General features: G+C 42.5%; 1 protein-coding gene across 1 annotated transcript in view; it reads left to right on the top strand.

Moving 5' to 3' along the window:
* The window catches only part of LOC135826000 (uncharacterized), a 28,746-nt gene extending 17,728 nt beyond the window's left edge, over nt 1–11,018 (top strand). The window contains exons 8-14 of the mRNA XM_065338635.1: nt 54–83; nt 1,893–2,009; nt 2,887–2,937; nt 7,395–7,502; nt 8,519–8,752; nt 9,577–9,605; nt 10,018–11,018. Of these exons, the coding sequence (XP_065194707.1) occupies nt 54–83; nt 1,893–2,009; nt 2,887–2,937; nt 7,395–7,502; nt 8,519–8,752; nt 9,577–9,605; nt 10,018–10,036 (588 nt within the window). The 3' untranslated portion in view covers nt 10,037–11,018. The remainder of the gene's footprint in view (nt 1–53; nt 84–1,892; nt 2,010–2,886; nt 2,938–7,394; nt 7,503–8,518; nt 8,753–9,576; nt 9,606–10,017) is intronic.
* The last annotated feature ends 980 nt before the right edge of the window (nt 11,019–11,998 follow it).

The following is an 11,998-nucleotide window of genomic DNA, read 5'->3' as shown; positions in this document are numbered from 1 at the left end:
TATTATGTCGGTGTACGTGATTACACACACGCATTATGTGGACATCTGTGCAGGTGGATGAGCCAGCGGATTCCTCTACCAATGTAAGTATTGCCACTTTTTGAATACGCATAGTTTTGTTGTGGTTGTGTGTGTGCGTGTGTATGTGTGTGTCTGTCTGTCTGTCTGTCCCATTTGGAGAAGTGATTTCCAATCGAGAGGTCGCGCGTTTGATTATCCACGATTAAGGTCTCAAACATCTTTTTTCTCATTCTCAGACTCCTCCTAACTTTTCTTTCATTCTCTTGGATGGTTACCAAAAGCAAGTGGATGACGGAGTATGTGGTGTTATGTGTGAGCGAAAAAAAATAAAAAGACCAAAAAGTAGGGATTCACTGGCCAGAAAAAAAGCAACTTCATAACTGTATGGTGTAGAGAAGGCTGAGCAGTGGCGGTCGTTTGCAAGCTGTTGAGTTGGGCATTTCCAGCGCAAGTTCCTACGGCTTCTGCTTTAGCATTGCTAGCATGGCCTCTAGCGATGGGCTTCAAAAGGCTTCATGTGTATTGTGTGTGCGTGTATCGATAGGTTGTGTGATTTGCGTGTGTGTGTGTGTGTGTGTGAAAATAACTGATGCATCGAACTGAGATTTTAATTGGCAGTGCTAATGGAAGGCCATGGTAGCTCCATATTTTATTAGTGTCTTATGGAGCTGCAGGAGGCTGCACATAGTGCTATTCACTGGGAAATTTTCAAAACTCATTTCACGGTTATGCATGCAGGCTGCATCTTGCAGACCTGCTCCGTCAGCTCTGGAAAGTTCTTACACTGCTATCGGAGCTCACATACAACCCACTCGTGGCCGGGGAGTTCTAACAACACTGATGAGACCTATGACAACACGGACTTCGTATCCAAGCCTTCGCACGCAGCAGACTGTGACAGGGTAGAGTTGAGAATATGGGGAAATGAAGAAGAAACTGCAGGTGAAAGTGATCATGAGATGCTCTCTAATTCTTTAAGTAAATAGTTCCTAACAAATCAGTGTATGGGACATGGTGAAAGTATCGATCTATTGATTTGATTTTGTGTGCAGTGGCTTGGTACAAGCAAACCTTTCTAGGCTTGTTTTGTTTCTCAACACAATAATGCTTAGCTGGTTGAACATGTATCAAGAAAGCTCTTCGCCGTTATTTTGTCTTGTTGAGCGCTCTCTGTAGGCCACTTTAAGTTGCTGCTGCATTTAATACGCATCGCTTGCTACTTTTCGTAGTTTTACCTCTCTGGCGCTAAAGCAACGAGTTTTCTTAATGTCCGTTGTGCCACCTTTCCACCATGGCTCGCAACTCGGGTTATTTACAGCTCGTAGCTATACTGGTGATGCCCTAATGGCCGAAACAGCTTTCCCTCTATAGCATTGGGTATATTGCTCCTCGACATTTGTCTTGTTTAGAACTCTCTCTCTCCGTAGGCTGATTTAGTGTTGTTGCGTTATGCACTACTCGCTACCTTTCGCAGCTTGAGGGCTACGGCGCTGTTGCCACCTTTGCACCATGGCTGGCAACTTGACTTACCTACATAAAGCTCGCAGCTGTACTGATGGGGTCTTTTTAGCCGAAACAGCTTGCTGTGTACAGCATTGGGAAAGTAATATTGTTTTACGTCCTACCGCGTTCATTTTACACGATCATGCCTGTAGATGAATTGCACAATGCCTACGGCACATTTCGGCCTTTTCATTGCTGTAGCATTTTTCTTAATTTTTTCTATGCCAATATCAAGGTGTGAGCGATTTTGCTGTCTCTTCAGTAGTTTCCTACGGTAAACAGTGAGTAGTGATTGGAGACCAGCAGGACTATAGGTTACCCAATGCTGATTTTAGACTAACATTCTTGTCGTGTTTTCTTTTGGTCAGGCCGAGACTGAGGGCAATACATATGCCCATTTGCACAAAGGTCATAGGCAGGAGCATGCAGTGCTGGATGTCCACTACCAAAACACAACCTTACCGTTGTCCTCTGAGGAAGTTGAGGTAAAGTCATTGGAAAAGCTGAAACATATCACCCTTTATTATTCCGATACATCACAGCATCACTTTTGTTCACTCGATATTATTCCCGTAACAGGGTGCATCTGCCATTCGGCAAATGTTCGCCTTTGTTCAAGTGCCACAACAAAGCAGAAAATGTCCAGAGGCGTGGACAAAGACCGCCGTTTTTGTGCAAGAATTGAAAGAAGGGCGGCATATAGATTTTGGCAATATCCCAGCTAGTGTTAATTTATTAGACATTATCTTTCTTTACGGAGTTGTTGTTGCTGTTCATTTTGCTACTCTTTCCTTTCCCTCCCCTTACTTCTACTTATCGCCGTGGTTGGCAATCACCCACTCTCTTCACATTGGCCGGTGTTTCCACCGAGTCTTGAGATGTTGTAATAAGTATATAATATACAAGTAATAATATACACCAACCGTGTGCTTTGCACATCAGTCCAATTTTTTTTTAAGTGTACTTTGGTCATATATTTATTACAACATCTCAAGACTCGGTGGAAACACCGGACAATGTTTAGAGAGTGGGTGACTGCCGACCACGCGAAAAATAAGAGTAAGGGGAGGAAAACAAAATAATACCGTAATTGGAACACAAAGAGTTGACAATGACAGATAGAATTTTGGAATTTTCTTTTCATGGGTAATAAGTATAAATGTCTGTCCTAAAGATTAATACCGTCTCTGAGTGCGTTCGACATGGATTGTGAATTGTGACGGCACACATAACATGCTCCCTCATGTTTGCAATAAACTGTGTAAGGAAAATAAGCTGCCGAAAATGAATGCCAACAGAACCCAATTTCGTACAGTTTTGCTTGATTGATTTTCATTTTCCATGTTTATTGTTCTGCCTTAGACGTTTGAACGGGCACATAGCGAGGGGTACAGTGCTCTTCAAAGGCCAAAGGTACGTTTTGGGTTAACTTCAGTTAACTTTTTGGTATGTGCTTCCCTGATCTGCTCCCTGTCTGGGTTACGAAACACAGCAAACGGCGTATCATGGCGCGACTTGCACCGAAAAGAAAAGTTGCCTGTGCAAACACGTCCACGACTGCAAAGGCCTGTAGTTCGGGAAGATGTAGATGGTGAAGGATAGTGAAACGTGCGATTACTACAGGCTATAGGTCCTCTAGGGCAGTTTCCGGTCGATCAAGGTCTTTCGATGCCGTATACAATACGTATATGTTATCGCATGGTTGCAAGGGCCTTATGGCATATTATTGCCCCGAGAGGTTAGCCCGAGGGCCGTAGGCCCAAGGGCTAACCTCGAGGGGCAATAATATGCCATAAGGCCCGCAGCAACCATGCGATAACAAATTTATCACATGGCCCACAGAGCAGACCATTGGGGTGCTGTTGAAATTAGCCCAAATGCCAACACATTATGACCACAATGTATATTATAGCAATAAAAACTGCTTTATGGCAGTTTTCTAAAAAAAGTTATTGTGTTCTAGTCCATGGACCTCGTCTAAAAAGTAAGAAATTAACGAAATGTGATAGCTGAAAATTAAAATTTCACACAAAACCTCACAATAATCACAACACTTGAAATGCTGTTTTAAACTTTAACTTGTACTGCACCAACAATTGGCAACATGCATGCATAGGAAAGAGGATCACGAGGGGAAAAGGTCGTCTACATGTAGCTTTTAATTCTGTGTGTGATTATTGTGAGGTTTTGTGTGAAATTTTAATTTTCAGCTATCACATTTCGTTAATTTCTTACTTTTTAGACGAGGTCCATGGACTAGAACACAATAACTTTTTTTAGAAAACTGCCATAAAGCAGTTTTTATTGCTATAATTTCTTTTGTTTTTTTCTGTCACCAATCAATGGAATGCCCTATATCAATAATTATGTAAATGATGGCCTTCACATCATATCAATACCGTATTATACGCATTGATGTGCAAGCCTTTTCTTGCAGAAAATGGCACTAGCATAATGCATGTTCTTCTGCGGGGAAACATGTGAGTAGTGGTGGTGATGCTTTTTATACGGAGGTCATTCTGTGCATGTTGCTGTTGCAGAATTTCATGACTCTGTCATAAATTTGTCTTGCCTTTCAGATATTTCAGATTTCCCCACCCTCGATCAGATTTATTTGAGAAATGTAGCCATGCGCCAGGTGCGTGTCCCAGATGTTTTTGTTGATTCTGTGTTTATAATGGTTTATAATCATGGGTTATCGTGATAAGGTCATCCAGCATCATATTGCACTGAAATCGTAATCCTGTTGATGTCGATACAACTTTTGGAAGTAGTTCAATGACTTCAAACTGTTAGTCCACGATTTTCTAAAATAACACAGCAAAGGAGGAACAATAAACATGTATTATAATGTAAACGAATACATTGCTGAGTCCGACACCTCGTTCCAAGAACTAAACTGATCCTGAGTATAAAAGGGTCAAGGCTATTATTATTATTATGAAATGACCCAAAGGCAACGTGCCTATCGAGGGGTTCATTTGATTGAAAGAACAGTAGATGTAGATGTATGTACAAAGACAAGTATGGTTGGAGGTACTGATACTGAGAGATAAACAAGGCACTCCATGATAATAAAATCTTACACATCTTTTGGTGAGTATGAATGATATCCAGTCGAACCTCTTTAGGACGAACACCAAGGTACCGATGGTATTTTATTCTGTGAGTTTGTCTTAACCTATTTTATAACCAATGAATACAATTTTTTCTCCAATAGACATGCGAATAGATTTCTTCTACAGTGAAAGATTCTAAGCCACACCGACTCATCTCGTATGAAACAAATGAGTCACTAGAGAGGTTCTGCAGAACGAAAATGCGTACAAACTTTCGCTCTACATCATGAAGTGCAAAACTTCGCATGAACTTTCGCAACTTTGGACGCGAAACTTACATGGAACGCCAAATGAACTGTCGTAGGAAATTTCGTGAGATCGGGTCATCTTGGCGTACGTGCACTTGGCCCGCGCAAACTACGAAAATGTGCAGAACGCAAAGTTCGTGCAAAAATTCGTACACACTTTCGCAAGGCCTGTCGCAAAAATTCGTTCGAATTTTCGTTTTGCAGAACCTCTCTACTGAACCTTTCTTTAGCAACATGACGGCAACTGAAACAGCAACAGAGAAAGTACGATACATGTACTGCACATTCTTGCAGGTACTACAAACAGATTGCAGATCGTAATTCTTGCTTTGGCGGCACGAAACTTTATTTGGGGCAGTGCAATCTCGGCGGTACTCACAAATCAAACAGCCCAGACTCGAGTAAACAAATCCAAACATACAAGTAGGAGATTTTCACGAGACGAGACTGCACCCATTGCCTTGTTTTGTATGAAGCAAACAAGTTACTGAACCTCTCCACAATGGAGATTTTCCCTGATATGCGAATTTATTTGGCAAACTCGGTCAATGAGTCCTTGAACCTTTCCCTCTAGATTGCGAACTGCCAACGATAGTATGCCACTGACCAGTGCCTTACTTGTAACGTACTAATGTGCAATGAATATGAGTCTTTCGACAACACATCTAACATAAGCCTTACCGTCAAGAAGGTGAACTCGCGTTCTTGGCACACTGTAGACAAGGGCAAAGAGATAAAAATGGATCTAAATCCGAATAAAATCAGCACACGTTTCCGTAAATGAAAGGGTGAGCATAAGCAAATGAATCGAAGGAAACTGGTCAACTCAGAGATCACCTGTCATTGAGTATTCCGTAAAAGGAGGCCTCGGCTGCGGAAAAGCTAAATTGTGAGAAAGGAGATCCTGTCAGCTTTTCCATTATTTATTGCATTCCGCCCAAAATCAGCACACGTTTCGTAAATGAAAGAGTCAACACAAGCAAATGAATCAAAGGGAACTGGTCAACTCACCTGTCATTGAGTAATATTCCGCGAAAGGAGGTCTCAGCAGCGCCGAAACGAAATAAGCCAGGCCAGGAGACGAAATATCCGAAACAGGTCATGTAAGAAGCAGTTCCAAAGAAGGAAGTTCCTCGTGCATGCACATCCGAAAAGGCAACAACAAAAAGTCTGCAATGCACAGGCATGCGGCCAGCCGGCCGCGCGATGGTACTTGTAGGAGCCATGGACCAGGTACCGAGCATCTTACGTAGAAACTTACGTAGCTACGTAGACAACGTGTCTGAATAGCGGTGTCGTTAGGTAGCGCCATGTGAACACAATAATAGAAAAGCTGACAGGATCGCTTTTCTAAATTGATGTGCTATCATTATCAAAACAGGAAAAATGAAGATATTTCTCCTACACCCTAACAAAAAGTCTACTACAGGCCATCAGAGAGTATACAGTACTGAAAGACGGAGACAGAAAAAAAGTGCCGGCACCGCATCGTCATAGCAATAGACATGGCAACGACAATAAAATACAGCAGAATCATAATTTCAATTGAAAAATTAAGAGTGCTACCACAACGAGTTTCTTCATGTTTACATGTGTATCAGGAAGTTGTCAAATACAGTACTGCAACAAGTGCAAGTATTTGACGACTCCCTGGTGTGCAATTCTGAGGACAATTTTTCTTCTTTTTTTTCAGCTCCAGATAGCTGTATTTTTCATTGCAAAACATTCCTGAATTGTTGTGTTTGTTGTTCAAGCAAAGGTGAGATGAGCCTGGTAAGAGCTTTGCGTGGCACATGAAGATCACACACAGGCAGTGACTTTGCGAGGATTTGAAAACGCACAACGCTGAGTTGAATTTGTGTTATTTCAAATAATTGTTTGTGATCACAGTACCACTTCGAGCAGAACTGAATCTTATCCACAAGCTTACCGACGGTCAGGCTGCCAACATGACTGAACAAATGATCCCTGCAAGCACCACACGGCAGACGTCCGAGGCCATGTCCATTGCCGGGATGTCCATCTCCAAAAAGAATTCCATCTTCGTCTCAATGCTACACTGCGACTCGTCGTAGAGTCGTACAGTCTACAGAGTCGTCGTACGAGCGTAGTCACGCGATCACTGAATAAACTATTTTTTGCGGGCAAATAAACTATTTTTTTGCGGGCAATATCGCATATTATTGCCCGCGGCGCGAAAGGTGCTGATTCGCTGGAGTACGGGCAACAATCACGTGCCATGTGATAAATACTTGTAATCACCTCGTACTGTAAACTACATAATATTCGAGGCTGATGAATATGCTCTATTTTTGTAGAGCGTACTACCAATATCAACTAGTGCGAAATCACACTCTGACGGTGGGAATATGCAGGTGGCCCCAGCGCTTCACGAACTTTTGCCATCGCTAACTTGCTGCTTATAGAAATCGCAAAAATAAATATATTGACGCGAATATTGGGCAGTGTGCAGTATCATCAATCTGTGTGCTTTCTTCATTAGACCGAGAAAAAGGGCAACATGTATGACTCAGCACACAGCGAGAATGGGCAGGAGCTGGATATGGCGTCTAATATCGCTGCGCCACCGTTCACCATCAAGCAAGTTGGGGTAAGTCGACCATAGTAAGACATTGCTTATCTCCTTTCTCCTGTCTTACCGGCAGTGGCAAGATGGAGAGCAAGAAGACCACTGATACGACAAACTGTCACTTTTGAAGAACTGGTTATCACAGCTCCACCCGATAAAGTAATAGGCATTCACTGTGTATGATAAGTTCTTCCCAGCTATGTAAGTTCCAATAATACGTATAGAATAAACACCGATGTCGTAGTGTTTATGGGAATATAAACACTGCTATAAAAACCTCGGCGTAGCCGAGGTTTTTATAGACAGCGTTTATATTCCCATAAACACAAGACAGAGGTGTTTATTCTATTTATACCTAGCTTCGTTTTTGGCTTGAAATACTGGTCCGAAATAGCTATTTTAGTATCCCAGTATACTACAGTATACTATTATGTGTAGGTAGCATTGCGTGTTCCAGTGCTAAGACCTATCTTTCAACCAACATCTGCATCAACACCCTGGTGGCTGGGTGGTCAAGATAGGTGCTTGGGAATCTTATGGTTACAGGTTCGATTCCTGCTGAAACTTCTTTCTTCTCTTCAATTATTTCTTTTTCAATTGGAGAGAAAATTTCTAAGTCCCTTGAAAGTTGAAAAGTTACAACCTCTAAGTGGGTAATATAGCAAAGTATATACCCCAAGTTAAAGTGGTGAATATGGAGATATATTCACCAGTTATAGATCACAGGAATTAGTGGGGGTTAATATGAGCTGGGTATAAATGCTATCAAAACCCTAGAAGTGAAATGGTGTTTTTGCCACAACTTGAATGTGCTGAGTGACCTTGTTATCAGACATGCCAGTCACACAAGCCAGGTAGCCCATGCCTGTCCCTACTGGTGAGCTGTCAAAGAACAGGGTGATACTTTGACTATTTTGGAACACAAAATTATTACACCATCATCAAGTTCCTTTTCGATGACGTTGATCTGTAGCCCACTACATTTTAAGTTAATTATGTTGTGACGTGCTGCTTATCTATTATAATGGGCGCGGCAGAAAATGGAGCAAGCTGCCGCAATGCGCTGTGGAAGTGCCGCATGTGCTGAACAAGATGCGTCCTTGTCACACACATACTCCGCCGTGGATTTGTGCAGAGATACCAGGGTTGCGCAGGGAACTGTCGCCACCCCCGCGGCCATAAAGCCAACACAGAGCGTGAGCAACTCAGGTCCACCAATATCACAAGCTGCAGCTTATGTCAACACCTGTGACCATGGAAACGGACGGACGGTACGTGTATACACGCATACCGGTATCTCTATTAGCAATGCTTTCCAGGACCGGGCACTGCCCGATTCTAGGAAATATCCGTGATGTATCATGCTAGCTACTCATGTATTGCGCATGTACTTCAAGTTATTATCACCCGTATAACGCCTATTGTTACGTTATACGCCTTGCTTCACGTGATTACGTCATGTCTCTATTGGACGCATGCACGCATCCATATTCTGGATTCATGTGTTCTTCTCCTTGCTCTTCTTCCTCACTGGAGAATGTAAATAATTAGTTTATATTATCTTGTCACCAAACTAGTTCCTGTTGTCTAGTAGTAGTGGTGTGCATGAGAACAACACAATCCGTAACTTTGAATCACTTACGTTTTGATGGGGAAGTGCCCAGAGATTTGGCATAATTATAACTCGTTCTGGTGTTGTGGTATTAATGCGTTCACATTTTTTATATCAATAATACGGTTAAAGCTCTATTCATTCATTCTTCATAATCACAATCACTAGCCAATAACGAGTTGTGTAGACACAGGAGTGGTGACAGAAAAGCCATGAATTACAGTACATAAGCGTGCATTGTAATATCACTGATCCCGCATTGACCGGATCATACCACACAGTACGGTGCATGAACTTCAGTCTCCAGCGAACAAATCTTTGGCAATACACACATCAGGCATCTTTTAGAAAAAAGTAATTGAAATAAGTCAAATATGCATATTAGTTTGACCTTCGCTTAAAGACCTTGCCAAGAACAAACAGCAGGTGCAGGATTCGTTAAGTCAGCTATATTTCTCTTCATTATCCTTGTGTTGTCTGCAGCGTGAAGCCGCTCCATTTCAGAATCCACTGTACGACTCCTGTTTAGGATAGTTCAATGTACGTCCTGTTCCATAATGTGCATTCTGCTTTGCTTGAGCCGTTCAGTTTGATCCTTCCCGTAACACATTTGCCCGCTGTAATGGGAGTAAACAAGTTCCTATCCCTCCTTTGTGCGGTTTTTCGTTAAACAAAAGGTTACAAATAAGATCTAATACTGTTAAGAGTGTTATACTGAAAACAGTTGTATGAAGGAACTGAGTGTAAACGGATATGTCGCTTGCTGATGGTGTGCTGCGGCAGTGTATCGAGGTATGCTCGAGATCGCAGTTCTTGTGTGGTGGTTGAATAAGAATCTACAAAACGATACAGGTAGCATAAGGTGAAATATTTTACATTAAAAAAGATTTGTTTTCTTGCCATCTTCATCTCGGCTCTCTCTAGTTACCATCAGATGGCATGAGTGTAGATGAGAGTCTGTACGACAACGCACGAGCACCAGCAACACACGGGAAACCAGCATCGTAAGCAAATGGCGAAGCATGAACTGCCAGCAAACACCGATACGAAGACTGAACGAATACGACGCAAAGCATATCCGGCCGATAACACTGAACCATGTACCATATATGGTGGACGCAAGAGAAGCACACGCATCTGTTAACCATACTATTTAATCATCACGGTACACGATGCAGACATACACCCTCAATAACACTGTACATGTGGTATCATTGTGCGTCAATTTATTATGGTTATGATTCCACAAAATTCTTCTTCTGTATGAATGTTATGCTCATTAAATGTCAGAGGAAGAATTTGTCTTGTGACTCAGCTCTCTTTTAGCAGTTCGGGCTCAGCGTTAAAGTTAAATCCTTAGTTTAGACGTTAGCAGTGCAATCTGCTGCACAATTGTTTTGAGAAACACAATACTGAAGCATCAGTAATAAAAGAACATAATACCATACTGTAGTCGTGAGTTCAAGGGACCTGCTGACCCACACCGTAATATGTCTAAACACATAGCTATCATAATACAATGATTGATCATTTACTCCACAGCACATCCATTTGAATACCGTCCATACTTGCGTACCGGCTGGTAAAGTGATCAACACCATCCATACGTGTCTCAGTAGAATTGTATAATACGTTTGCCCGTATTATTTCTGCAGCGTTTCGCACTCTGTACGTCAATTACCTGCACATGTATCCTACTTTCATTATACAACTCAGCAAGATTCCGCGGTTTATTTGTTGAAGTCAATAATTGACAGTGCGTGTGTTTTAGGACTGTTTTGATATACATATATTTACTTCTGTGTTTCTTATTCTGCTGTTGCATGCGAATTAGCACCTCATTGACCCCGGTCGTTCCTCAGTCTTCTTTCCATTTGGCCTAAGCGAAGACTAGCCAAGGTTGCTTGTCGATGTCCACGTGAAAAGGCTGATTATAATAATACCACGTGTCTCGTCACTTGAAAAGCGATAGAAATTTCTTTCCATCTCTGCCTCTATACATGCAACTATTGGCTCGGATAGTCACTCTGGATGAAGCATGCAGGAGGAAACATAATATTCTTTTTTCTTTTTTTGTACATGCCCCCACGCCCGCACACATACATGCACACACACACACACACACACAGGTACACACACACACGCATACACGCACACACACACACGTACTTACATACAATTACAGCTGCTTTTTTGCTGAAGGGATGATAGCCAATAAGCTATGCTAGCCATAACAACTTGTGGTAGCATAAGCAAGTACACCATTCAACAGATTGCCAGGTTGAGGAATTGACCACCACTAATTAGGTTAGCCTGATGTACACCTCACAGTTGCTTGGAGTTGCTTTGTCATACACACAGACAAACACACACACACACATACAAACACGCGTACACCTGTACTGTGCTGTAGAGTCACTGCCGCAAAAGGGTCACATGATCCCATCACCGGGAAACTTACTTGAGAAGAGAGAGAGAGAGAGAGAGAGAGAGAGAGAGAGAGAGAGAGAGAGAGAGAGAGAGAGAGAGAGAGAGGGAGAGAGAGAGAGGGCACGACGCCCGGTGACGCTCCAGGTGCATGGGTAGTCGCATCCGCTTGCCGCAGAGGCGGATGGGACGCATACACACACACACATACATGAATGCACAAACACACGTGTCACAGTCTGTTAGGCATACAAGTCAGCATGCTTACACGTCAGGCGGTTTGTAGATGCTGTATTTTGGAGGTTGGTTACCTGTGGTTGCCTCTACATACTACCGGAATGAGGATGTTATGCGTCTATTCCGCTCAATAGTGTTTCGTATGCATTTTGATCTTGCATCCTCTACTTGCGAACGCATATTACCGCACCTACAACCCAAACGCATGCAGTGCAGACGCGTGAAAGGGGGAGAAGGCCTC

This window comes from Sycon ciliatum, chromosome 10, assembly GCF_964019385.1.
Source record: "Sycon ciliatum chromosome 10, ocSycCili1.1, whole genome shotgun sequence".
Lineage (NCBI taxonomy): Eukaryota > Metazoa > Porifera > Calcarea > Leucosolenida > Sycettidae > Sycon > Sycon ciliatum.
This window is presented reverse-complemented; position numbering and strand designations above follow the sequence as displayed.